The sequence below is a fragment of the Mesocricetus auratus genome, unplaced genomic scaffold, assembly GCF_017639785.1.
Source record: "Mesocricetus auratus isolate SY011 unplaced genomic scaffold, BCM_Maur_2.0 contig_10936_pilon_obj, whole genome shotgun sequence".
NCBI lineage: Eukaryota > Metazoa > Chordata > Mammalia > Rodentia > Cricetidae > Mesocricetus > Mesocricetus auratus.
Genome location: NW_024434516.1, coordinates 21,771 through 47,804, shown reverse-complemented (window position 1 = coordinate 47,804; position 26,034 = coordinate 21,771). Strand labels below are relative to the sequence as shown.

General features: G+C 40.7%; 1 protein-coding gene and 1 gene segment (V, D, J or C); one reads left to right on the top strand and one right to left on the bottom strand.

Moving 5' to 3' along the window:
* Window positions 1–5,162: 5,162 nt before the first annotated feature.
* On the bottom strand, window positions 5,163–5,631 carry LOC121138619. The segment is given in 2 exon segments: window positions 5,163–5,503; window positions 5,586–5,631. Coding segments are annotated over 2 exon segments (360 nt in total).
* Window positions 5,632–23,262: 17,631 nt separating this feature from the next.
* On the top strand, window positions 23,263–25,290 carry LOC121138620 (very-long-chain 3-oxoacyl-CoA reductase-like). Its single transcript, XM_040741287.1, has 2 exons — window positions 23,263–23,646; window positions 24,769–25,290. The coding sequence occupies exons 1-2, from the start codon at window positions 23,263–23,265 to the stop codon at window positions 25,288–25,290; spliced, it is 906 nt and encodes a 301-aa protein (XP_040597221.1).
* Window positions 25,291–26,034: the final 744 nt, after the last annotated feature.

Genomic DNA, 26,034 nt, shown 5'->3' with positions numbered 1-26,034 from the left:
AGAAGAAGGTAAGGAAGAATTATAGGCGACAGATAGGTCAAGACCACCACCAGAAACCCCAAGCAATCAACTAACAGGGGCTGGTAAGGGTTGACAGAGACTTTACTGACAACTACAGAGCTTGAATGGGGCTGACCTAGGACATATATGTATCTGATGTGTAGGTTGGTCTTCTTGTGGGACTTGTAAAAAGTGGGAGCAGGGGGCTGTCTCTGACTCTTCTGCTGACTTTTGGGACCCTTTTACGCTTACTGAGCTGCGTCATCAACATGACATGCCATGTTTTGTTGATATCTATGGGAGGAATGCCCTCCACAGGAGAGAAATGGAGGAGTGAATGGTGGGTCAGGAGATAACAGGGAGTGATTTGGAGGAGAGGGAAGAGGCAAAACTGCAGTTTGAATAAATTAATATATAAAAATAAATGCATATATATGTTATAAGGCCATATTGAAATAAGGATGCTGAAGCATGAGTAGTCATATACCTGTAGAGTATTTAGAATCCACGTGGCAAAACAAATCAAAGTAGAAATGCTGTAAGTGATCAAAAGTGGAGTATGTAGTAAGAGAAACATAAATTATAATGTTATTTATATAACAAAATACTGAAAATAAGGAACAGTTCATAATTGCCTAGTTGTGTAGTTGTGAGCTTCTTTTATTATTAGAATAAATTTGTGTTCAGATTTTGGGGTGTTTCTATGGATATGATGATATACTATTGCTGTCAAAATCATATAATTAAGAAAATTGTATAAAAATTAGTGAGTTGTAGATAAACTGGTGATTTATTATTAGTATTGTCCCTGTAGTGGCTCTGATTATGATCTATAGTTATGTGAGCTCCTTGTCTATAGAAGGATGAGTTGAAAGAACATGGACGAGATTTGCATTTTATATTAACTTCTAAGTCTTTGAACAGTGGTAGGTACATGGGAAGACAGTGCTGCTCACTGAACACCTGAAATTTGAACTGAACACCACTCTGCTGAGCATGTGATAACTCCCTATGAGGTAATGGTCAGAGGAGCCGCACACGTGATGAGAATACTGTGAGGTATTGCATTACTCTTACTTCCTCAAAATAACTCCATAAATAAGTCTTATTTTAAAGAAAGAATTTTAAAATTGAATAGATTGTAAGAGCCAGAAGTTGTGGATGACTTCAAGGAAAGTGGATTCTAGACAAATCAGGATTGATAGCTGCACATGTGAACTCACAGAGACTGTAAAAGCCTGCTCAGAGCCCTGAGTGAAGTCCAGCCAGCTAGGGTCCCAGTGGTGATAGAGGAGCATGGACACAGGCTTTCACACATTACTGCTGTTTTACCTATATTGCATCGTTCCATAGTTGTGCGTATTATGAGTTTTTTTAGTCTTTTTTTATTTTAGTCTCCCATTTTTGGACTCTTTGCTTTCTACAAAGAGAAATGAATGGTGTGGTGTTCAGTGAATGTGGAGGTAGGAGGAATCTAGAAGGAGTTGGAAAAGGACAATCAATGATCACAGTAAATTGTATTAGTTTTCTTCAGAAACATTATGAAAAGCAAATGAGAAAAGATTAAAATAAACAAGAATATACAAACCTGTAACATGTTTAACAAAGAATCTTCTGAGTTGGAGCATGGGAATGTCACACATCAATGAAAACAGGTGCAGTTCAGCTTACAGACTTTAAGAAAAGAAACCATAGAGGATACAAAGGTCCCCCACACACACCTATCTCGTTTCTCTACTAGAATTCCTGGCTACATTGTGCCCCTGCTGGTTCTGAGCACCCCTGTAGGTTGACTTGTTGTGGCTTACACTGAAACTACACTGTCTGTTTTGATCAGGAACAAAACCCTAAAACTTCAGAGCTCACAGAATTCAATTTCAGGAATAAATATATTTGTTTACTTGGAGGTGCTTACTAAATGTTTCAGAGATGGATTTCATGTTGTGTCAATGTTACTATCAATGTCCTTCTCTAAGCTAGTCTCTTCCAAAATATCAGTAGGAACCATTTCTAGCAGTTCCCAATAGAGTAAAATGAAAATAGAATAGATCAGAGAATTGATATCTTCATCAGGTTATGCCTGGGGAAGAGCTGCTGAGCTAAGAGAAACACAGTAGGTCTTCAGCTCTGCTGTAGCCCCTGTATCCATGTATGACACATTCAGATATCAGATTTAAGAGTATGAGGAGGCAGCACCTTGGTACTCACAGAGCAGTTAACAAATATAAAACACATATTACAATGAGAAGGAAATAGAAACCACAGACACTACATAGAATATTCATAGAATATTGGAGACTGCTGTTGCTGATTCCATACCAGTGATCAGAAGAACTATGGAAACTCCTGAAGTATCAGCTGAATATACTTGTGACAATTTCCCCAAAATGTTTCCCACTACCCTGAGGCCTAGATATCCTTAACCTGTACTAATGGACGGTTCATAACATAATTTCCTATCCAGTGGCAATATGATACCAGTTTGGCTCAAATATTCCCATCTGACCACATATATTGGTTTTATCAAACAAAGAAGCTCTCAATGGTTCTAGAATAGAGATCTCACATTTCAGCTATACCATGTGCTCTGAATGCAATGGTCTTAGCAATGAAATCCACAGAGGGACAGCCCTCAGTGCATGACTTCCTGATCAGCTTCTGGTATCATTTACTTCTTAGGAACAGGTGGATCTACAGTGCTGCCTTCTGGTTTGAAAAAATCCACTGTTAAAAGTTTGTCTATGCAATTTATGCTGGAGAGGATGTGGAGATTGGGGAACACTCCTCCACTGCTGGTGGGAGTGCCAGTTCATACATCCACTTTGGATATCAGTGTGGAGATTCCTTAGTAAATTGGTAATCAGTCTACCACAAGATGCAGCAATTCCACCCTTAGGAATATACCCAAAAGATACACATGCATAAAACAAGGTCATCTGTTTCACTGTGTTCATAACAGCACTATTTGTAATAGTCTGAACCTGGAAGCAACCTAGATATCCATCAACTGAAGAGTGGATAAATAATGTGGTACATTTACAAAATGGAGTACTACTCAGTGGAAAAAAATGGAATCTTGAAATTTGCTGGGAAATGGATGGCACTAGAAGAAACCATCCTGAGTGAGATAATCCAGTCACAAAAAGCAAACATTGTATGTACTCATATTTGGATTTTAGTCCTGAAACGGGAGTGCCAGCCTACAATACACAACCAGAAAATATGGGAAACAGGGAGGACCGTAAGAGAGTTATGCAAGGTAACCCAGAGAAGGGGAACAAGACAGAATCTTCTGAAGGGTTTGGGAGTACAGGTAGAGGGGGGAGGAAGCAGTGAGAAAGAGGGGGTAAAGAGGAGGAGAGAGGAGGACATGGGGGAGCAGGAAAGTTGAGTAGGGGGAAGAATAGAGGAGAGAAGGATGAGAGATACCATAATAGAAGGAGTCTTCATAGGTTTGAAGAGAGTTCTGGTGCAAGCGATTTGTCCAGGGGTCTACAAGGATGACATCAACTGGCAATCTAAACAACAGTGGAGAGACTACCTTAAATACCCTTCCCTATAACATGATTGACGACTTCCTTTTGTGCCATCCTAGAACCTTCATCCAATGGCTGAAGGAAGCAGAGGCAAACAACCACAGCTCAACACTGAACTGAACTCCTGGAAACCCGTCAGAAGAAGGGAGGGGGGGAATGATGAGCAAATGGCTTGTTGTGTGAAAACCACAGAATCAGCTGACCTGAGCAAGGGAGAGCTCATAGACCCCAGACTAATAGCTGAAAGGAGAGCATGGGACTGATCCAGACACCCTGAACGTGGGTGTCAGTTAGCAGGCCACAACATCCTTTGGGGCCTCAGGCAATAATCAGCATTTAGCCCTGTTATCCAGATGGACTTTGTGGATCCATCCCACATGGAGGGATGATGTCTCCACCTGGACACATGGGGGAGTGCCTATGCTCTGCCCCAGATCATATGACAGACTTTCGAGATACCTCAAAAAGGGCCTCACTCTCCTTGAAGAGTGGAGTGGGAATTGAAGAAGGGTTTGGGGGAGGGCTGAAGGGAGACTGGAAAGGAGGGGAGGGAGAGGGAGCTAGGATTGACATGTGAAGCAAACTTGTTTATAATTTAATTGAAAAAAGTTTATCTATGGACTCAACATGGTGTGCAAACTATAGCTCTTCCTTTTGTCTTCATCATCTAAAGTTCTGTTGAGTAGATATTCCAAGGATAAAGGGTGAGCTCTGCCTTACTTGTTTTCCAGATCTATGAAACTAAGTCTGTATGTTGCTGATGTTGAATCTAGCTGTAGCAGTGACCACTGATGATGAACTGAACTTATAGAGAGCACAATTGATTTACAGTGTCTACAAGGACTCCTCCAGGACAAAATTCAAACACTCTGTAGAACAAAGGTGACAACCGTGTATTCAATGACCTCTGGGAGTCGATGGTATATTAATACAGGTCCATGATCTGTAATGGCATGAGACTGTGGAGTATGTCAGTGACACAGAGAAGGAAGTAAATATGGGATCAGGGATTAATGTATGGTCTAAGAACCTACCTCAATGAACATATACATACGTTGATTTGAAAAACATTTTTTGTGAGAAGTAATTTTAAAATACTGTTGGACAACTTGCAGGAATTGTACTTGTGTGACAGTGCACCTTAATACATATCTCACATTATAAGAGACGGGAGCTTCTGCTGGACCACACAGACAGAGTTAATGATATCCCTGAAATCATGTGAAATTTCAGCCTGTGAAAAGATTTCTGTTTTCCCAGATGTTATTATTTGGACTTACTGGTCAAATTCAGATTTTAAAAGCTATACCAATAAAGGTGCCAGTCTCAAGGAATCCAGAGATAGTTTTAATGTAATGCACAATCACAATTTTCACTTTTATTGCTTTATTAATGAAGAAATGTGAAAATAGATGCGGTCACTGGTGAAGAGATTGTTAAGGTATTTTGTGAAATACGGCATCGTAAATCAGCATCACTTCATGCACAGTAGCAATTTTGAGAGATTGGTAGGACTTTGAAGTGGCAGACAAAGGGACACTCAGAATGACTATTCTTGAGTCAATCTCCAGGCTGATCTTCTCTGTCTTCTCAGTCCCAGGGCAGCTTCTGCTCCTGCAGTGTTTCTGACAAACTTAGGTTGTGGTTGCAACACTATATGTCTCTTGCACAGTAATAGACTGCAGAGTCCTCAGATGTCAGGCTGCTGAGCTCCATGTAGGCTGTGCTGGAGGATTTGTCTATAGTCAGTTTGGCCTTGCCCTGGAACTTCTGATTGTAGCCAATACCACCATTTTCAGGATAAACATGTCCTATCCACTCTATGCACTGTCCAGACTTCTGTTTCATGCAGTGTATATGATAGCTAGCAAAGTTGTAGCCTGAAGCCTTGCAGGACAACTTCACCAAGGCCCCAGGTTTCCCTAGTTCAGGACCAGACTGCTGCAGTTGGACTTGGGAATAAACACCTGCTGAGAGGAATGCAGAGTGTATATCATTGTTACCTTAGTTCCTGTCATGTCCTCATGTTTGGAACTGGAAATCCCTTACCTGTAATTACTGACATCAGGAACAAGGTGACACAGCTCCATGCCATGGTGAGACCAGTATGCTCAGTGACTATGGAGACAGCTCTGATCTTATATTGCTGGTAGTGTGGACATCCCTGTATTTACCTCCAAAGAGTCACATGATTTGTATATTCTTTGGCAGCTTACTTTTTAGATAAGCACCTGGTCCAGTTGGAGAAGGAGGTAGTGGATATCTGGGTCAGGCAGCATCATGCTAAGAACAAAATCCTCATCCCATCTGAGGAAGTAGCCATTCCTGAGACCTGTGAAGACACTGTAGAAAAATCAAGGTCTAGTCTCTCAATCTGCAAACAGAACTCGATCCTGAGATATTTGGGTCTCCTGGTGACAAAATAGGTTCAGGTGTTGGTAATGATTGTGATTGGATATTTCCAAAGCTCCTAAATTAGGAGAATTTATATCCTTCTTCATGGAGAAACAATATTTGTTTCAACAGGAGGTTGCCTCTGAGTGTTTCATGTATGTGTGTGTGTGTGTGTGTGTGTGTGTGCGTGTGTGTGTGTGTGTGGTGTTTTATCGTTTTCTTTTTTGTCTGTGTGGTTGCTTTTTATATAGATGAAGATAGATTGTGGGATTGAGTGGTAAGGAGATAGTAAAGGTCAGGGAGGAATTGGACAATGAAATTGTGATCTGAAAATATTATTTGAAAAAATATTTTCAAATATCAAAAATAAATAAAACCCAATGAAACAAACATAAATTAAAATATGCAGTATTTCAAAAAGAGTTTTATTGTGTTTGAAAATTAGATACTTTACATACCAACTGCAATAAGCGTTACTCAAGTAACAGACTTTTAAAAGGAGTCAACAAAGACAGTGAAGACCCCTCCTCTCCTAATCTCATTTCTGTCCTGGTGAATTTTGGCTCCACTGTGACCCCTGCTGGCCCTAACCACCACTGCAAGTTGGAACTTCTTGGCTTACCTGAAATTTTCACAGGTTAGCTTGAGCAGTAACACATGCTGCTTCAGTGTTCAGAGAGCTCAGTTTCAGGGATAAAGGCTATTGTTTTTATAGAAACACTGAATGGATGTGGCAGAGACTGATTTTTAAGTGGTGTCTCTATCATTACTAATATTCCTCTCACATCAGGGTCTTACCTGCTGGCAGTTGGGTCCAGATCATTCACTAACCACTGCTACTACCGACTGACTACAGAGAATTATGGCAGGCTAAGTCACTATATTTTCGAAAATTAATCATCTAGTTATTTCTAGCCCCATCATATTTTGCATACAGTCTTGGAGTTGGTCTAGTATAGTTGCCTTGATTGGCACATCATAGAGGTTTTCACATTAGAACACTGTGTGCCTTCCAGTTCCTGATAAACCAAGGCACTCCCTCAGTCAGAGTAGCTTTCAGTCCACCTCTGCCTTTCTCTGTTCCCTGGAACACCTGATTATGTTCCCTATACCTGATGGTTGGATTTCCTTCACACATACACTCTCTCTTCTCTCTGTCTCTGTATCTCTATCTCTCTGTCTCTATGGCCCTTTCTGTATTTCTCTCTCTCCCCACTTTTTGGTTACACTGCCTCAATTATCAGATATTGGGCCTAAAGTTTTCAAATGCACATGCAGACAAAAATTCCCTAAACTTATTATTTTACCCTTCTACCTAGTCTATCTGTTGCATCATATTTAAAGTCAAATGCAGACTGCTCCATCCACTACCTCCAGGTGTTTCCTCAAAATCTGCATCCTGGGACACGTTTAAAGTGACTCTCACTCCAGGTGGTCCTGCCTCACAAATTTCTCCAACTGATATCCACATGTATCTAGCATTAGAACATTCCTGATACCCTGGTCATCCTGGACAGGGCTAGCATTCCAGTTTCTTTTGTCCCCATCCTGTTATGGGAACTCATCCACCCAATAGTCTTTGAGGTACCACTCACTTCCTATAGAGTCACAGGGTCTACATGCAGACTGGGAAGGTAGCAGCTTCTGGGCAGAAGACCTCAGTAGTTCTCTTCCTTTTTATATTTATTCATGTGTGATTCCCAAATAAATACCTGACCTCCCATTATCTGGGCTTCCATGGACTCAATTACATTTGACCGTTACACCACCCAACAATGGTGCCTCAGTGTCAGCTGGAAGTAGTCATAGAGAAGATTTCACATGACTTCTAATCATTTGTTTATTATCAATAAAAGCACAGGATATTAGGTTTCAAAGCCGGGACGAATGATTGTGGTGCCTATTTAAAATATCAAAGCAGACGTGGGCCACCAGTTTCCCCTGCCTTCCTTAGCCCCTGCCTGTTAAAAGGTCCTCCTGGCTGGTATCCAGAGCCTGGACTTTCTTCTCCCACCTTCAGGTCTCCATATAGTCTAACTCTTTTAGTTACCTTTTGCTTTTCATATCACGTTTGGGGCTCCTGGCTGCTTCACAATTTTCCGCTGCGATCCCTCCCTTCACTGTAACACTCCACTCATCACATGACTTAATGTAATATCCACTCTGGACTCTCCCCAATGTACCTGCCTCCTGGTGTAGCCTCCCACATAGCTCTAATAAACTTTCTCTGCCACCATTCCTGGGACCAGTCATTTTCCTTTAACTTTTCTTTCCTTTTTTCATTCACTGATAATCATTCCCAAGTCCCATTGAGTTACAACCTAGGTATCAGATAAGTTTTAATTTAGTGGGTCATGTCTGTTTAGAACAAAGGCCAGACGTTAGATGAACAAAATTTAATAGGACAAACTACGAGGAAAGTTATAGGTTAAGTAACTGCATCAGGGGAAATATAAATGGGTCACATCCTTGCTTAATATGCACAGTTCTTAGAAAAGGCAGAAGACTTGAGAACTGTTAGGGTGTACGGGTCACTGAGTGTGTCTTCATCTACCTTGTGTCTCCCCTAATCCCAAGCACTGTCCTAATGAAATACCACAGAGGATTTCCCTGGATTCTTTTTCATCACAAGCAACATTTCTGGTATCAGAGGTGAGTTATTTTCACGTGAGACTGTGTGATGTATATATTTTAAATTATGCCAGAAAGAGCTCTGTTATCACAGAATTCACAGACCATTAAATATGGAGAGCATCCTGAGAAATCAGTAGACTAGGAGACAGCTGTGATCACCTTAATCAGCACTCATTTATGTTTGCATATGTTTCTGCTGTCCATCCCTTCCATGTGTGATCTTTGCCCTTGCTGGTTCAGAACACTCTTAATAGGAGGCTTTTGTTAGGTTCACACTGACATCCTCTCCCATTGTCTAGTTCAGTAATAAATGGCACTGTCTTTGGATCTTAGGTTGTTCAATTGCAGGTAGATGCTTCTTTTGGAGTCATCTCTTAAGATTGAGAATCTGCCACTCATAGGCTCCCCATATTGTGTTGCATAATTACTAGGTCTGTATTTAGTTACACCAATCCACTCCAGCCCCTTCCATGGAGCCTGATGGAACCAGTGCACGTAGTAGTTGCTGAAGCTGAAGCTAGAGTCTGCAAAGAAGAGTTTCAGGGACCTTCCAGGCTGCACCAAACCTCCTCCTGATTCCATCAGCTGCAGCTCACACTGGATGCCTAAAAACAGAGAATTCTCTAAGTAAATTGCTGCATATATCTACTGTCCCTTTAACTTATATTTGCCCAAATATTTAATATCTCTCCTTATCAATAAATTATCCTTGAAGGAGCAGCAAGGAAAAGCCAGCTCAGTCTGAAATTCATGTGAATGTTGTGTGCTCAGTGATAACCACTGAATGGGAAGACCTGTGAGTCCAAATTGGTTGTCTCTGTCAGAACTGGAGGTTCAGGCCTGGTTTTCATGGGCAGAGAAGAATATAAATTGCATGATGTCCTGTTGTATCATGAGTTCAGGGGCAGGTACCTCGATGAGGATAAATAATAATGCTGATCTGAGAGATGAAATAAAGAACAAAGTGTCATTTATAACACCAAAGTATCACTTATTATCCTAGTGCATATCTTTAGTTGGTAGCATGTTGTTTTGTATTTTTGAAGCCTTATCCTTATTTCCAAGATTCCATGATAAGCAAGATGGTGGGGCAGGGAATAAGAGGTTTGAGTTATACTTATTCTGTTCGAAACTGTTTATCAGGTGGGATAGAGAAGAAAGAAGGAATGGTAGAAAAAGTAATTAAGTTTTTACTTAGAAATGTAAGTTTTCAGCCTTCAGACTTACTTTATTACTCTCTGTATTTATAAACTATTTTCCTGTCTTTGATTAAATTATTAAATAAGTTCATAGGAAATTCAGAGAAAGAAAACTAAAATATAATCATTAAGAAATGGGTCAGTGAATAATGAGTGCATTCATTAAACTGAATTAACAAGATTTTGCAGAATTATAGGTAGTGATACATCATATGAGGCATAAAGATCTAAGACTGATATTCAAAAAATTAATAGAATTATTATTAGAATGTAAACGCTGAGATTATTATTATTTAAATAATGGCTAAAACACAATTTGATTACCCATATTTAATATTTTGCTCCTCCAGAGCTGACCTTCCTCACCTACAATATAGACCTGCTCTTCTCCATCACAAAGGTACTGCCAGCTCTTCTGTGACTTCCCTAAAACATCCAGTGGGACTATTTCCTTCAATCCACATCCTTCTGCTCTGTGAATCCTCAAACACTTGCCTTTCTTTCACCACCAACTGAGCCAAATGTTACACACACACACACACACACACACACACACACACACACGCACACACACACACGGAGGGTGGATGAAGAGAGAGGGTGTAAAGTATATGATTAAGTAAAGTATATAATTAAAGTGGAAGAATTCATGTACTTGAGAGTGAGCAATAGTTGGATACAGAAAGAATTTGAGTGGGGATATTGTTTCGCTCAGAATTCAGGCAAATAAATTCCCAAAAAATTATTTTAAAAAATGTAGAAGCATGATCTGCTGGAGTCAAGGTGTTGACACCAGAAGAAACCATCCTGAGTGAGGTAACTCAGTTACAAAAAGACAAACAGGGTATTTTGGGGGGGGAGAGCTCACATATCAGAGATACTGTGAGATGTGGACGGGGTATGTGGGACAGGTGAGAAAAAAAGAAAGAGAAAGTAAATCACTCTCTCTCTTGAATCCCATGCTCCAAGTTTTTCTCGCAAGAAATTTCTCCTGCTAATGAACATCCTTGCCTCCCAATTTCATTGATTCCTTATCAGGTGGTGGACAGTATCTCTGGTATGTGAGCTCTCCCCTACAGTATTTACTCACTCAATTATAGACAATTATAGATTTTAGACATGGAGCAGAGGGTTGCAGCCTACAATCACACCACCATATAGTATGGGAAACAGGGAGGACCCTAAGAGAGATATGCATAATACCCTGGAGAAGGAGAATGGGACAGGATCTCCTGAGAGGATTTGGAGCATGGGGGAAGAGAAAGGGAACAGGGAGAAAGGGAGAGGGAGAAGTGGAGGGGAGAGGAGGACATTGGGGAGCAGAAAGGTTGAGTCAGGGGTACAAAAGAAGACAGCAGTATGACAGATACCATAATACAGAGAGTCATTATAGATTTGAGGAGAGATCTGGCACTAGTGAGATTTCCAGAGATACACAAGGATGACACCAACTGCCAATCTAAACAATAGTGGAGGGGTTACCTTAAATGCACTTCCTTGATACTGAGATTAATGACTACCTTATATGCCATCCTAGAGCCTTCATCCATGTCTGATGGAATCAAATGCAGACACTCACAGCTAAGCACTGAACTGAATTCCTGGAACCCATTGATAGAGAGAGAGAGGAGTGATGATCAAAGGCATCAAGACCAGGCTGGTGAACACACAGAAAGAGCTGACATGAACAAGGAGGAGTTCAACAATCCCAGACTGATGGCTGAGAGGCCAACATAAGACTGATCCAGACCCCCGGAATTTGGGTATCAATGAGGAGGCCTTGGCCATGTATGGGAACTTGGGTAGTAGATCAGTGTTTATCCCTGGCATACTAATAGAGTCCATTCCACATGGAGGGATGCTTTCTCAGCCTGGACACATAGGGTAGTGCCTAGGCCCTGCCCCGGATGAAATAACAGACTTGGAGATCCCCCATGAGGGCCTCACCCTTCCTGGGAAACAGAGTGGTGATTGGGTGGGGGTTGGGCATTTGTGGTAGGTGAAGGAGGGGAGGGTGAAGGAACTGATATTGACATGTGAAGCAAGCTTGTTTCTAATTTACATAAAAATGTAAAAGGAACAAGGAAATCTACCCTCATACACAATCCATGGTCATTCAGTGTCATCACTGAATGGGAAACCTTGGAATCCAGGGCTGGGCTACTCAGCAAGATCTGGAGGGTGAGAGCTGTGCTTGTATCCAAGAACAAAGGGGGGCTTTGTTCATCTTTCCAGGACTGCTTGAGGAGATTTTGATAGATGTATTAGATATTTAATTGCCTAGAGCAAATGAAAAGGAAAACAGCAAGTAATAGTCACAAAAAGACAAACGCAATATGTACTTACTCATATATGGATTTTAGACATGAATCAGGGGAGTGTGAGCCTACAATCCCAGTGCCAGTGAGTTGGGGAAATGGGGAAGTTCCTGAAATATGCATGATACCCCAGAGAAGTGGAATGAGGCAAGATCTCCTGAACAGATTGGGAACATGGTAGGAGGGAAGAGGGAAACAGAAAATAGAGAGGTGGATAAGAGGAGGAAAGAAGAAGGCATGGAGGAGCAGGAAGGCTGAGTCGGGGTAAGAATAGAGGAGACCAGGATGAGAGATACCCCTCCCTGGTGATAAGGTTGATGACTACCTTATATGCCATCCTAGAACTTTCCTCCAGTGAGTGATGGAAACAGAGATAGATACCCATTGCTAAACACTAAACTGAACTCCTGGAACCCAGTGACAGAGATGGAGGAGTGATGAGCAAAGGCGTCAATGCCATGCTGGTGAAACCCACAAAGACAGCTGACCAGACAAGGGGGAGCTCTTGAATCCCAGAACGATGGCTGAGAGGCCAACAGGGGACTGAACCAGACTCCATGAATGTAGTGTCAGTGAGCAGGACTCAGAAATCTCTAGGACCTTGGGTAGTATATCAGTGTTTACCATGTCATAATAATGAACTTTGGGAGCACACTTCACATAGAGGGATGCTCTCTCAGCCTGGACACATGGGGAAGGGCCTAGGTCCTGACCTGGATGAAATGACAGACTCTGGATATCCCCCTATGGAGGGCCTCACCCTCCCTGGAGAATGATGTGGGGTATGGGTGGGGTGCTGATGGGCTAGTGGAGGGACAAGGGAGGAGGGGTGGGAAAGGGAGCTGGGATTGACATGTGAAGCATGCATGTATGTTTCTAAGATATAATGTATTTTAATAAAAGTTAAAAAAGAATAATGATATGTAAATTCTATACACTAGTACTTTTCTGAAGGTACCTTTTAAATTTGAATCTTTTTTCATTATTTATTAGTCTGTTGAGGACTCTGTTTCAATTAGTAGTACTGCACATCGGGACACTAATTTTAAACATTTTCAAACTAATTAAGGAAGCATGTGTGTCTATAAAAAGACAGAAATCTAGAATTCTGTGACCCTATCCTGGTGTCCCTCCATCCCTCCAATCCTGCCCCCTCTCCAGGTTATTATACTCTATCCTTATTGAGTAAGACTCAGCATGAAGAAACTAGAGATAGCCTCTCCATGAGACAAGACTGTCCGGTCCTAATTTCCAATTGAGTAATTCCTTCTTTTACGAGATGTACTATCTTCATGGTGAATGAGAGTGTCTTTGAATTATGGACTTCAGTTTGTGTAGCACTCCCAGCAGAGTCACATTGATTCTAGGAACTAACTGAACATCTCCATGTCACATATTGTATCCTTCTAGGGGAGGGTTCTAACCTTCATAGGAGATGGTCTACTGGACACGGTATGTGGTTAACTGAGAGGAGTAAACTCTGTATAGAGTCAGGAAACACTCTTGGTGGGCCCTCTGCACTTACACCTCAGGCTCTGCAAAATTAATTTATTTTGTTTTACTTTTTGTTTCCTCATGGTACAAATAATTAAAAGTGTTATTGACCTCATGGCCTTGATAACATTTGAAAATCATAATATACCATATCAGATTGCATCCCTCTGTGTTTACTTTGATAGAACATGGTCTCCAATGGATTGATCAATAATCCAATGAAGGGATTGCTCTGAAATGTCTGTAGACAGTTTGAGCCTCTGTCAGCAATCCTGGGAAGGTAGGGATGGTTTTCCTAGGAATCTTGTGTGACTGTGATGATCAGGTTAGATACAAGATGGGGATCTGTGGGAGATGGAAGCTTTACCTTTCTTTTAAAAATTCAGTCTGTCTCCACAAAAATCAGTCCTATGAAATTGGTCAATCCAATTGAAATCTAACAACATTCCAACATTTATTCAATTCTTACTCTTTCTGTTGATGGTTCCCCACAATTCACAAACAATGTGGCACCGCTTTATTTTCTATGCTGTATCTGTGGCTTATTTTTGAGAAGAGAGTTTATGATGATGTTGACACTATATGCTACATATAAGACATTGAGAGTACACTGGGTCTTGGAGGAAAAGAAATTTTTGCAATAGAAATAGGTTGTAGCCATGCTATTAATGGCACAGTTGTTTAATTCTTGACATTCTCCATTGTAGAGTGAATATATGTGAGTTCTCATAGTGAAAACAAAACAAAAACAAAAAAATACATAGACATAATTGAATAGATACAGATATGTGAAAGTTATAATAGAATCTAATATCAAGAGGGGTCATAAGCAGCCCTTGATCCCTCATAAAACAAATCTCCCTCCCTCCCTCCCTCCCTCCCTCTCTCTCTCTCTCTCTCTCTCTCTCTCTCTCTCTCTCTCTCTGTTTGTGTGTGTGTGTGTGTGTGTGTGTGTGTGTGTGTGTGTGTGTTGGCAGGGTTTGGGTTGTTGGGGTGGTGTTATCAGGTACCATAACCTGATGTGCAATCAATGTCAATCAGTGTCAATCTAAAACTTATGAAAAATACAATCCAATTTCAGGAAACATGCCAATGACTCCCAGGACTCCAGATGACATCAATGCCTTTTACCTTAACAGTTTAGATTCCCAATGCTTTGACCCCATGTTATAGTAGCAGGAGCCCAGAATGTTCTATACCCAGAGATCTTCACAGTATGACGTTCAGCTCCATCTTCATCTCTCAAATGATAAGAAATTTTGTTATTACTAACAAAAGAAAACCAGGATTTGAGTTACTGTAAATGATTGTATAGAATCAGAATTATGAGGAAAAATAAAGTGACTCCCTACAAATGTATAGAGACAATTTCCACCAAAAATTTGGTGTGCTGTTAGGAATATCAAACTGAATTATAAAAGGGGTTTTTGTTTGTTATGCAAATTTTTATTTATTTTCCTGCTAAATGCTTATTCCAGATTATTCCCACCTAATTCATCAACAGTTATCGTCTCTTTGATTTAAAGTACACACACACACACACACACACACACACACACAAACACACCTTATCGTATTGCCACAGCATCTTTTTTTATACTTTATTTTTAAATTTAAATTTAAGTTAGAAACAAATTTGCTTCACATGTCAATTCCAGGTCCCTCTCCCTTTCCCTATCCTCCTCCTGCACCCTCCCACCAACCCCCCCAGTATCCCCTCATTTCCTCAGGGAGGGTGAGGCCCTCCATAGGGGTGTCAATAGTCTGTCATTTCATCCAGGGCAGGGCCTAGACCATCCCGCAAGAGTCCAGGGTGAGAGTGCATCATCTCTCATTGTTGGATGGGTGCCCAATGTCCATTTGTATACCTGGGATAAATACTACCCAAGGCTCAATAGATAACCAAGGCCTCCTCACTGACACCCACATTCAGGGGCTCTTGATCAGTCCTATGGTGTATTCCCAAGCATCAGCATGGGATTCAAGAGCGAACCCTTGTCAGGTCAGCTGTTTCTGGGGGTTAAACCAGCCCAGTCTAAACCCCTTTGTTCATCAGTCCTCCCTCTCTGTCACTGGATTTCTTGAGTTCAGCTCAGTGCTTAGGCATGGGAGTCTGCCACTTATTCCATCAGCCACTGAATGAAGGTTCTGTTTCTCAGACACTCTGGCCATGGGATTGCAGGCTGGCACTCCACAGATCTATGTCTAAAATCCATATATGAGAGAGTACATGCCATGTTTCTCTTTTTGTGACTTGGTTACCTCACTCAGGATGGTTTCTTCTAGTGTCATCCATTTGCCTGCCAATTTCAGGATTCCATTGTTATTTTTCCTGCTGAATAGTACTCCATTGTGTAAATGTAACCTATTTTCTCTATCCACTCTTCGGTTAAGGGTCATCTAGGATGCTTCCAAGTTCTGGCTATTACAAATAATGCTGCTATGAACATAGTGGAACAGACATCCTTGTTGTATGAATGGGCATCTTTTGTATATACGCCTAAGACTGGAGTTGCTGGGTCTTGTGGTAGGTTTATTCCCATTTTTCTGAGGAATCTCCATACCAATTTCCAAAGTGGCTGTACAAGTTGGCACTCCCACCAGCAGTGGAGTATTTTTCCCCTTTCGTCACAATCTCTCTAGCATAAATTGTTGTTGGTGTTTTTGATTTTAGCCATTCTGACAGGAGTAAGATGGTATGTCAGAGTTGTTTTGATTTGCATTTCCTGGATGGCTAAGGATGTTGAGCACTTTCCCAAGTGCCTCTTAGCCATTTTAGACACCTCTATTGAGAATTCTCTATTTAGTTCAGTCCCCCAGTCTTTAATTGGGTCCTTTGCTGTTTTGGAGACTTGTTTCTTGAGTTCTTTGTAAATTTTGGAGACAGCCCTCTGTCAGTTGTGGGGTTAGTGAATATCTTTTCCCAATCTGTGATGTGCCTTTTTGTCTTGCTAACTGTGTTCTTTGATTTACAGAAGCTTCTCAGTTTCAGGAGGTCCCATGAATTAATTGTCGATCTCAGTATCTGTGCTACTGGTGTTATGTTCAGGAAGCAGACCCCTGTATCAATTTGCTCAGTTGTACCTCCAACTTTCTCTTCTAACATGTGTAGTGTGGCTGGATTTATGTTAAGGTCTTTGATCCATTTGGACTTAAGTTTTGTGCATGGTGATAGACATGGTTCTATCTGCAATCTTCTACATACCAGCATCCAGTTCTGCAAGCACCATTTGTTAAAGATGCTTCCTTTTTTCCATTGTATAATTTTAGCTTCTTTGTCAAAAATCAGCTGTTCATAGTCTTGTGGATTAATCTCTGGGTGTTCAATTCAATTTAATTCGTCTATGTGTCTGCTTTTGAGCCAATAACAAGTTGTTTTCAGGAATATAGGTCTATAATAGAGCTTGAAGTCAGGGATGGTGATGCCTCCAGACATTCCTTTGTTGAGCAGAGTTGTCTTGTCTATCCTGGGATTTTTGCTTTTCCATATAATGGTGAGGATTTTTCTTTCAAGGTCTGTGAAGAATTGTGCTGGTATTTTAATGGGGATTGCATTGAGTCTGTAGATTGCTTTTGGCAGGATTGCCATTTTTACTACATTGTTCCTACCTATGCAAGTTCATGGGAGATCTTTCCATTTTCCAGTGTCTTCTTTAATTTCTTTCTTTAAAGATTCAAAGTTCTTGCGCTACAGGTCTTTCACTAGTTTGGTTAGCATTACCCAAGGTATTTTATGTTGTTTGTGGCAATTGTAAAGGGTGGTTTCTCTGCTTTCTTTCTCATGCCTTTTATCACCTGTAGATAGTAGGGCTGCTGATTTTCTTGAGTGGATCTTGCATCCTGACACTTTGCTGAAGGTGTTTATCAAATGTAAGTGTTCCCTGGTAGAGCTTTTTGTGTCACTTATGTAAACTATCATGTCATATACCTCTTCCTTTCCAATTTGTATCCCCTTGATCTCCTTTTGTTGTGTGATTGCTATAGCTAGAATTTCAAGTACAATATTTAAGAGGTATGGAGAGAGTGGGCAGCCTTGTCTTGTTCCTGATATTAGAGTAATCACATTGAGTTTCTGTTCATTTAGTTTGATGTTGGCTGTTGGTTTGCTGTATATACATTTTATTATGTCTAGGTAAGTTCTTGTTATTCCAGATCTCTCCAAGACCTTTATCATGAAAGGGTATTGGATTTTGATGAAGGTGTATTTTTTAGCATCTACTGAGATTCTCATGTCATTTTTTGTTTTTCAGCTTGTCTATATGGCGGGTTACATTGATGGATTTTTGTATGTTGAACGAATCATTCCTGCATCCCTGGAATGAAGCCTACTTGCTCATGTTGGATAAGTTTTCTGGTGTGTTCTTGGATCCAATTTGCCAGTATTCTCTTGAGTATTTTTGCATCAGTGCTTATGGGGGATATTAGTCTGAATTTCTCTTTCTTAGTTGTGTCTTTGTGTGACTTGAGTATCACCGTTATTGAAACCTCATAAAAAGAGGTTGGCAATGACTTTTCTGCTTCTATTGCATGGAATCCTCTGAGGAGAATTGATGTAATCTGCTCATTTGTTTCTGGTAAAATTCTACACTGAAGCCATCTAGCCCTGGTCTTTTTTTTATTTGGGAGAATTTTGATGACTGCTTCTATTTCCTTGGGTGCTATAGGTCTATTTAAATTGCTTATCTGTTCTTGATTTAATTTTGGCAAGTGATGTCTATCCAAAAAATGTCCATTTCCTTTAAATTTTCTAATTTTGTGGAGTACAGTTTTTCAAAGTATGACCTGATGATTTTCTGCATTTCCTCACTGTCCGTTGTTATGTCTTCCTTCTCATTTCTGATTTTGTTATTTGAATGTTCATACTCTGCTGTTTGGTAAGTTTGGATAAAGGTTTGTGTATCTTATTGATTTTCTCAAAGAACCAACTCTTTGTTACATTGATTTTTTGTATTGTTTTTCTAGCTTCTACTTTATTGATTTTAGCCCTCAATTTAATTATTTCCTGGTGTCTGCTCCTCAGTGGTTAGTTTGCTTCCTTTTGTTCTAGAGCTTTAAGCATTGCTGGCAATTCTGTAATGTGACTATTCTCCAGTTTCTTCACATGGGCACTAAGTGCTATGAAGTTTCCTCTTAGCACTGCTTTCATAGTGTCCCATGAGTTTGGGTATGCATTGTCTTCATTCTCATTGAATTATTTGGAGTCTTTAATGTATTTTTTCATTTCTTCTTTGACCAGGAGTGGTGCAATTGTGCATTATTCAATTTCCATATGTTTGCAGAGTTTCTGAGATTTCTGTTGTTGTTGAGTTCTAATTTTAAAACATGGTGGTCTGATACGATACACAGAGTTATTCAAATTTTTTGAACCTGTTGATGTTTCCTATGTTGTTAAGTATGTGTTCGATTTTGAGAAGGTTTCATGTGGTGCTGAGAAGAAGGTATATTGTTTTGTGTTTGGATGGAGTGTTCTATAGATGTCTTTTAAACACAATTGGGTCTTAACTTCTTTTAGATACTTCACATCCTGTCTAGTGTTGAGAGTATGGTGTTGAAGTCTCACATTAAAAGTGTGTGAGTTTTTTATCATTTTTTATTTTAATTTTAAATAGCTTGTTTTACATGTCAATCCCTGTTCCCTCTCCCTCCTCTTCCTGCACTCCCCTTCCCCCCTCCCTCCCACCCTATTGCCAAATCCTTCCACATAGGCGATATCTAGAGTCTGTCATTTTACTCTTGGTAGGGTCAAGGCACTCCCCTAAGAGTCCAGGCTGAGAGAGCATCTCTCTTTGTGCTATAGGCACATGAAGACAGTTTGTATACCAGGGATAGACACTGATCCACAGCTCAGGGCCCCATAGGTTGCCCAGGCCTTCTCACTGACACTCACATTTGGGGGTCCAGATCAGTCCCATGCTGGCCTCCCCACTGTCGGTCTGGGGTCCAAGAGCACTCCCCTGTTCAGATCAGCTGTCCCTGCTGGTTTTGCCAGCCCATTCTTTGCCAATTTGCTCATCACTCCTCTCTCTCTGTCACTGGGTTCCTTGGGTTCAGTTCAGTGATTAGTTGTATGTTTGCCTATGCTTCCATCAGTCACAGGATGAAGCCTCACGGATGGTTATAGAAATCAAGTTCATTATCAGGAATGGGCATTCGAGGTGGTCCCTCCACTATTGCTTAGATTGCCAATTGATGTTATACCTTTAGGTCACTTGAGGTCACTCTGGTGCCTGATCTGTCTTCGATCCTATGATTCCCTCTTCCCCCTATTCTACCCCCACCCCCTCAACTTCCTGTTCCCCCATGACCAACTCCCTTCCTCTTTACCCCCTCTATTCTTCCCAGGTCCCACTCCCCCCCACCCCTCGCTGTGTGAGTTTTTATATGTCCTTTGAATTTTAGTAATGTTTCTTTTAAAAATATAGATGGCTTTTTATTTGGGGCATAGAAATTCAGAATTGAGATTTCATCTTGGTGGATTTCTCCTGTGATGAGTATGAAGTGACATTCTTCATCTCTTTTTATTGATTTTAGTTTTAAGTATAATTTGTTAGATATTAGGATTGCTACTCCCACTTGTATCTTGGGGCCGTTTGATTAGAAAATAGTTTCCCAACCCTTAACTCTGAAATAATGTCTGTCTTTGAAGATGAGGTGTGTCTCTTGTATGCAGAAGGATGGATTCTGTCTTCAATCCATTCTGTTAGCCTGTGTCTTTTTATGGGTAAGTTAAGACCATTAACATGAGGGAAATTAATGACCATTGATAACTCATTCTCATTTGTTTTGGAATGGTTGCTGTTGGTGGAATGGTATGTGAATTTCCACCATTTTTATTTTGCCTGTTAGTAAAGTGGGATTATCTATTGGCTATGGTTTTTTTGTTTTAGTTAACTTCCTTGGGTTGGAGTTTTCCTTCCAGAATTTTCTGTAGGGTTGGGTTTTTGGATATGTATTGTTTAAATCTGGTTTTGTCATGAAATATCTTGTTTTCTCCATCTTTTTTGATTGAAAGCTTTGCTGGGTATAGTAGTCTTGTCTGGCATCCATGGTCTCTTGATGTTGGTGTATTATAGGATAACAAACAATAATCTGATGGCAACTTAAATACCTTCTTTGCTGTAACTGAGAACTGTCTAACTGTGTCTGTGTTTGACAAAGTCTGGAAAGGAGCACATATCTCTGATGACACTGCACATGTTCTGAGAAAACAACTGAGCAATGAAACATATAGAAATCTCCATAGATTCCTACCTCATTATTGCCATTGCAGGAAGACAGAAATTATCAACAGTGCAATCGGCAACTTACCAGAAAAGGCTGATATCTCTCCAAACAGGTGTTTGTACACATGTCAGATACATATATTAACATACTAGGTCTATCCAATTCATCCTAATTTATCAAATAACAATCAATAAATGATTTTGGAAGGGGGATTCGAAAATTTTTTAGTGAAAAATTAGTTTTTAAGCATTGCATTGTAATCATAATTTACCTTTTCTCCAGTAATCATAGATCCCCTCACAAGAAAATGCCACAAGAAAAAATCTCTGTCTCTGTCTTCCTCTTTCTTTCTCTGTCTCTGTCTCTGTCTCTCTCTCTATCTCTATCTCTGTCTCTCCTCTCTCTCTCAGACACACACATACAAACATACTCAAGCACACAAAACAAAATCAGAAATGTAATTATACAAACAAAAGACTAAGAAGACAAAAAATGCCTAAATAAATTTATCTGCAACAAAAATCATACAAACATACAATTTTGCATGTTTTGTTTTGGTCTTAGGCATCATACCTGCTGTGAAGAGTGTTTAATACAGTTAGTGACATTCCACTGAAGTACATTATTTTTTTCCTTCGCATGTAAGTACTAATTGCAGATAGTTTCTAGTTTAGGATTGAGGTTCCCTTTCAGCATTAGACTCCCTCCTGGCTTGAACCTTCTATAGTATAGTGTGTTTATGTGTGCATCAGTCCTATTGTGCCTGAAAGAGACTGTATCCTTGAACACATTCAACACCTGTGCGTCTGAAAATCTTTCTATCTCTTTTCCTGCACCTGTCTTGAGTCCTGAGGAGAAATTTTGCTTTAGAAAACCATTTTTGATTGAGTGCACATTTATCTTTCATGCTGGATATTTTGTTCATTTGAGAGCCTTCATGATAACTGCCACGTGTTGCATGAAGGAGCTTCACTAATGATAGTTGTGTGAGGCACAGATTAATGTGCACATATGGTCATGCCATTCAGAATTAATTTATTTTTATATTCCTTTAGCACATTTGTCCTCAAACTTATAATTGCTGCAACTTTTTAATAACTTCTTAATGATGGGATGACTCATAACATAATTTATTTGTTTCTACTTCATAATAGTAATTCATCCACTCTGAACCATAATGTATATATCTGTCATCCATGATATCTGATATGTGACCCCAGGGAAAGAGTCCTAGGACTCCTGGGTTGTTCAGTCTCCATTGTCGTTATTGTCCACAGGTTGAAAACCACTGCTTGACAGAACATTTGGTTTCCCATAAGCCAATGGCATATGTTGTCTCAGATTCTGGAACATTCTAGTGGTTTCAGGCATTGTGTGCATTCATAGATGGGCTTTAAATTCAACCTTGTGAGCAGATCACCACTGTAGATCATGGAGTGCTTTAGGATGATACTCCACAGAGAACATACCAAGTTCCATCTACTACTATGAACTGAGGTCTACAGTAAGTCACCAGATCAAATCCTCCATGTACAATGAGATGTAAGTGTTGTTTTCACAATAGGATTCTACCATCTGTTTGTGGAGAGTAACAAATTGCCTTGGAAATAGCCTGATATATTTTGTGGTTTCCTTGGTGTTACTTAAGCTAATGACTCAATTTATAAAAGCTTATCCAGAGATGTCAGTCTGCTATTCATTTAGAATCTGTTATTCTGGGTATTTGAGGCCAAAGACTGAAAGGAACCACTGCCCTGATCCACCTGGATTAGGAACCATACACCATTAATCTTTACAAAACCAAACAGACAGATTTTCATTTCTGAACAAATTTTAAGAGGGGTCTCCTTTGTATAACAGGAATCCAGGGATCTGAATCTCAGGGTGAAGAGGAAGCCACAAAGGCTAACAGGAAATGTGTGCCCACTCCCAACCCATGACTGGTAGATGGAGGACACAGAGCTAAGAACCAGCCTGAAATACTACACAGCTGTCAGCCGAGGCTGTGTCAATGTGTTCCTCGAGCACTGTAGTGTGTGGCAGTATCTGCAGTGTCCACACTGGTGATCTTGAGGAATGCCTGGTTGTTGGAAGTGTCCTTGGAGACTGTGAGCCAGATCTTCAAGGATGGGTTGTAGTACTTATTGACATTCCACCAAATGTCTGCTAGCCACTCTGGTTGGCAATTATTAACTCTAAAATTCCATGGAACAGTGTGATAGTTCATTGTATTTATTCATCATTCATGACTTGGGACACATGTTTGAGATTTCTACTTACTCTACAGTCGTCTTTATTTTGTCCACATTTTCTGGCAACTGTGAAAAGAACAGTAGAAATCATAAACTATGACGACGTCTGTCAGCAGCGTCCTCGCCGTCACGGCTGGCACTGCCTCCTCTCTCCATTCATTCGTTTATTTTTTTTCCCTGCACCATTCACGGTGAGGCCTATTCCCCAGCCATGGAGCGTGCTCTCCCAGCGGCCGGATTCCTGTACTGGGTGGGCGCGAGCACCGTGGCCTACCTGATCCTGCGCGCCTCGTACTTGCTCTTCAGGGCCTTCCAAGTGTGGTGCTTGGGCAACGAGACTTGGGTCAGCCCGCTGCTCGGAGAATGGGCAGTTGTTACAGGTGGCACTGATGGAATTGGAAAATCATATGCAGAAGAGTTAGCAAAGCGTGGGATGAAGATTGTCCTAATTAGCAGGTCCCAGGATAAACTGAATCAGGTTTCCAGCGAGATCAAAGAAAAATTCAAAGTGGAAACAAGGACCATTGCTGTTGAATTTACATTGGATGATATTTCTGATAAAATTAAGACAGGCTTGGCTAGTCTTGAAATTGGCGTTTTAGTCTCACTCCTGTCAGAATTGCTAAAATCAAAAACACCAATGACAATTTATGCTGGAGAGGATGTGGTGAAAGGGGGGCACTCCTCCATTGCTGGTGGGAGTGCCAACTGGTTCAACCACTTTGGAAATCAGTATGGAGATTCCTCAGAAAAATGGGAATAAACCTACCACAAGACCCAGCAACTCCACTCTTAGGCATATATCCAAAAGATGCCCATTCATACAACAAAGATGTCTGTTCCACTATGTTCATAGCAGCTTTATTTGTAATAGCCAGAACTTGGAAGCAACCTAGATGTCCCTCACCCGAAGAGTGGATAGAGAAAATGTGGTACATCTACACCATGGAGTACTATTCAGCAGAAAAAAATAATGGAATCATGAGATTCTCAGGCAAATGGATGACACTAGAAGAAACCATCCTGAGTGAGGTAACCCAGTCACAAAAAGAGAAACATGGCATGTACTCTCTCCTATATGGATTTTAGACATAGATCTGGGAAGTGCCAGCCTACAATCCTATGGCCAGAGAGTCTGGGAAACAGAAACTTCGTTTAGTGGCTGATCGAAGAAGAGGCAGACTCCCTTGTAAGTACTGAGCTGAACTCAAGAAAGCCAGTAACAGAGAGGGAGGACTGATGATCAAAGGGATTAAGACTGGGCTGGTTTAACCCCCAGAAACAGCTGACCAGACAAAGGTTAACTCTTGAATCCCAGGCATCAGCCTGGGAATCCAGCATGGGACTGATCAAGACCCCCTGAATCTGGGTGTCAGTGAGGAGCCCTAGGGAATCTATTGAGCCTTGGGCAGCAGATCAGTACCCATCCCAAGTATACACACGGACTTTGGACTCCCATAGAACAATGTGAGGTGCCCTCTCACCCTGAACTCTTGGGGAAGGGTCTAGGCCCTGCCCTATATGAAATGACAGACTATGGACACCCCCATGGAGGGCCTGACCCTCCCTGGGGGAATGAGGGAATAACAGGGGGTGGGTTCGGGGATGGCATGGGAGGAGGGGAGGGAATAGGAGAGGGACCTGGAACTGACTTGTGAAGCAACCTCGTTTATTATCTAATTTTAAACTGGAAAATAAAATAAAAAAAGAAATTGGTGTTTTAGTGAACAACGTGGGGATGTCATACGAGTATCCAGAATTCTTTTTGGAAGTTCCTGACTTGGACAATACCATCAAGAAACTGATAAATAGTAATGTTCTTTCCGTTTGCAAGGTGACACGCTTGGTATTGCCTGGCATGGTAGAAAGGTCTAAAGGGGTGATTGTCAACATTTCATCTGCCACTGGCATGCTCCCAATTCCACTCTTGACCATTTACTCTGCAACCAAGGCTTTTGTAGATTTCTTCTCTCAGTGCCTCCATGAGGAGTATAAGAGCAAAGGCATCTTTGTGCAGAGTGTCCTGCCATACTTTGTAGCTACAAAACTGGCAAAAATACGGAAACCAACTTTGGATAAGCCCTCTCCAGAGACGTTTGTGAAGTCTGCAATTAAAACAGTGGGTTTGCAGTCCCGAACCACTGGATATGCGATCCATGCTCTCATGGGTTCAATAAACTCAGCCTTGCCTCGTTGGATTTATTTTAAAATAACTATGGGTTTCAACAAGTCCCTATGAAATCAATCCCTATCTCAGGAAAAACAAGAAGAACTAAGTTGAACCGCTTGGCCAGATTCTTGGGCCTGTACATGGTGATCCAGGGCAACTGCCTGTCCCCGGAGTCTCCACTGTTGTTTCAGTAATTGCTAACATGGCCAAATATTGGCATAACTGTTGGAAAACCAACTCCTTTTAAAGGCTTTTAATATATATATTATTTAATATATATATATATATATATATATATATATATATACTCTGGATGTAAGCAGGAGTAATTTGAAGTTTAATGTAAATGCTCTTGCCAATGTATGAGAACACTTTGACAGAAAGGAACAAATCCCAGAATGACAGAAGTAAACATGGAACCCATCTGGCCCAGAATGCCAGTGATCACCTTATATATTGTCTGGAATCTACTATAAAGTGTGATAGCTAGCTACTTTTTTGTTGTTTAACATTAGGGGGAACAAGGCTTAGTTGATTTGCTATGGGTAGACACAATGCAGTTTATATAGGTTAAAGTTTTCTAAATGTATGTTCCAGCTCATGTGTTTATATGGAACTGTTCTTCTCAAAAGTAGCTAATGACATAAAGAGAGTGGAAATACAGAGTTCTTACTGACACATAACTCCACAAATGTTATCCTTGTAACATATATTATGTCTTCTCTGTTCAAATGTATGTAAATACTGAACACTATATAGTATGATTGAAATGTAAAGGCAGGTGGGCCAAGGTGTACAGCAACATCCTGTGGT

Bases quoted from the DNA above. Each gene is read 5' to 3' on its own strand.
- LOC121138620 (XM_040741287.1), top strand. From the start codon at position 23,263: ATGGAGCGTGCTCTCCCAGCGGCCGGATTCCTGTACTGGGTGGGCGCG. The intron at 23,647-24,768 runs GTTTTAGTCTCA...AAAGAAATTGGT, and splicing joins TGGCTAGTCTTGAAATTGGC to GTTTTAGTGAACAACGTGGG.